At 38.1% G+C, this 2,560-nt stretch overlaps 1 protein-coding gene across 1 annotated transcript in view; it reads left to right on the top strand.

Moving 5' to 3' along the window:
• The window catches only part of LOC106103509, a 6,550-nt gene that overhangs the window by 3,402 nt on the left and 588 nt on the right, over positions 1 to 2,560 (top strand). Inside the window, exons 7-11 of the mRNA XM_013283287.1 lie at positions 2 to 59; positions 404 to 512; positions 1,262 to 1,407; positions 2,018 to 2,157; positions 2,541 to 2,557. Coding sequence (XP_013138741.1) covers positions 2 to 59; positions 404 to 512; positions 1,262 to 1,407; positions 2,018 to 2,157; positions 2,541 to 2,557 — 470 coding nt within the window. The remainder of the gene's footprint in view (position 1; positions 60 to 403; positions 513 to 1,261; positions 1,408 to 2,017; positions 2,158 to 2,540; positions 2,558 to 2,560) is intronic.

Here is a 2,560-nt window from a genome sequence, read left to right as displayed (position 1 = left end):
TGCGGCTGCAGGCGGACTGCCGCCGGCTGCAAGACATCAACAGGGCACTCAAGCAACAGGTTACTGACCTTGTATTAGTAGACAGGTTTTAAATTGCGCTATCAGTCCCTATTTAATTTACACTAGTTTGATGCAAAGGATTCAAATTAATAATGTCGATAGGATTAACTGTCGGGAACTTCAAATTTCAAGCAACAGCCTATCCATCTATAGACATCAGTGGACACAGTCTATAGATTAGCAAATTATCAGTGACTGCTAAAGTGCGTCACTAGCGCCATTTTCTCACTATCAAGAGTAATTGTTTGATGCAATACTCATATTAATATCTATTTAATGTGACGTTTTTTTTTCTTTTTTTGTTGTGTGTTGTTCATTGTAATGTTGTGAATGTGGTGTGCAGGTGGAGGTGGTGTCGCAGGGCGTGCGCAGCGAGACGGACAGCAGCGTGGAGGCGCTGCGCAAGGAGCTGCAGAACAGGGAGATGCTCATCGCACAGCTCATCACTCAGAGTAATATTATCATAATATATCTATCTATACTTCTATGTACTATATACTATATACTAATATAATAAAACGTAAACACACACTTCTTTGTTGCCTAAGATGTCAGCAATTACACCACATTTTTGAATAATTCTTTTTTTTATAAAAAGCCCTACACTTGCTTCACGCTTTAGGCTATATATTTTAACGCTATTAAACTTAGGGGGTTTATATTTTGGATTAAAACCCTAATGTGGGAAAGAGACCATAAGTTGCTGCCAACATCAAGGAAGCGAGGTTGTCATCATGTCATGTCATTTTGACATTTGTAATTGATAATTTGACAAATGTTAACATAAAATTGTCATAATTTCAGGAACAGCTAGTTAATATAATAAAACGTAAAACACACTATTCGTAGCGTAGGATGTCGGCAATCATAGCATATTTTTGAATAATTCTTTTATACAAAGCCCTATACGTACGACACGCTATAGGCTATATATTTTCAAGCTATTCAATTTAAAAAGTGAATAAAATGCCAAAAATTGTCATGCGGGAAAGGGACAAAAACTTCAAACTTACATCAAGGAAGCAAGGTTGCTATGGTAACGGCAATTGTTATGGCTTTCGTTGTCATTTGTGCATTCGAAATGACATTTCAAATTGAAAATAACAAATGTAAACGTGAAAAAAAGTTTAAAATTGCCCTAAAGGTACCAAAGACGAAAGTCTAGTAGTAAATTTTATTACTGATTTCATTTTTTTTATAGACAAGGAGCTGGCGTGCGCGAAGGAGCGGCAGGAGATAGAGATGTCCGCGCAGCGCGCCACGCTGCAGGAGCAGCGCACGCACATCGACATCCTCGACACCGCGCTCACCAACGCGCAGGCCAACGTCGTGCGCCTCGAGGAGGAGGTACCCATCATCATCATCATCATCACCTTGTCATTCTTAAAAGAATAGAAAAATAAAAGGCAAAAGAGAGTCAGAAGGAGTTAGTGGCCTACGGCTGACTCGTATAGACTCTTTTTTGACACTCAGAAGTGGGAGTAATTAGTTTTGTTCCATTTTCTTATCTTTGACTAGCTGTTGCCCGCAATGTCCGCGTGGAATTAAAATAATTTTAGTAGGCAATGCTATTTTAGATTGTGTTCTATGTCTATAGCAGATTTCATAAAGATCCGTTTAGCCGTTTTGGAAATGCTTCCTAACAAATATCCATCCAAGCTCTTGCATCTTACTTATTGATATTATAAATGCAAAAATTTAGATGGATGTTTGTTAGAGTTTGAAACCTAAGGAGCTATAAAAATATATATATTTAGAAAGATGTAGAGGATATTCTACTTACTTTATATTTTTTAATTCCACGTGAACGGAGTCGCGGACGATAGCTAGTTTATAATATTAGTAAAATGTATCTTTGAGAATTTAACAATTTTTTCTTAATTTCAAGCTCTCGTTCTTTCTCTATTTTTTACCCTTTTATACAATGTATGTATGTGTATGGTGTGTGTGTGTGCAGTGCCGGCACGCGAGCGGGTACGTGGAGCGCGTGGTGGGGCTGCAGCGCGCGCTGGCCTCGCTGCAGCAGGCCTCCGACCGCCGCGAGCACACGGAGCGCAAGCTGCGCGCGCAGCTCGAGAAGGAGCTGCAGACGCTGCGGTAACATACATACATACACATACACACATATAGTCGAATCTTTCATTAGAATGTTTTTAACACACTTGAAACAATTATATTTTCAATTCTATTATCATTTTTTTTCTGATTAATTCTGATTGGTGTTTAATTGATTTTTCGTATAGCTGTAGTTAGATGCCATTATGTCCTTCTTATTTTCAAAACTAAAAATAGTCTTGTAGTTTTTGAGTTTTTATTATTTAGAATATTAATCCTGAGTCTGTATGGTGATTTTTTTCATTACAAGCAGCCGATGGATGGACAAAAAGACAATACAATTTGCAAAATTATACAAGTAAGAACAGAGTAGTGAAGGATCTAGTACAATGAGGATATAAGTAAAGTGTATACGTTGTGTGCAGTAAGCGGGAGTGCAACTGCG

Source organism: Papilio polytes, unplaced genomic scaffold, assembly GCF_000836215.1.
Source record: "Papilio polytes unplaced genomic scaffold, Ppol_1.0 DF823731.1, whole genome shotgun sequence".
NCBI classification, from domain to species: domain Eukaryota; kingdom Metazoa; phylum Arthropoda; class Insecta; order Lepidoptera; family Papilionidae; genus Papilio; species Papilio polytes.
The sequence above is the reverse complement of the archived record's forward strand: the minus strand, read 5'-3'. Positions and strand labels throughout refer to the sequence as shown.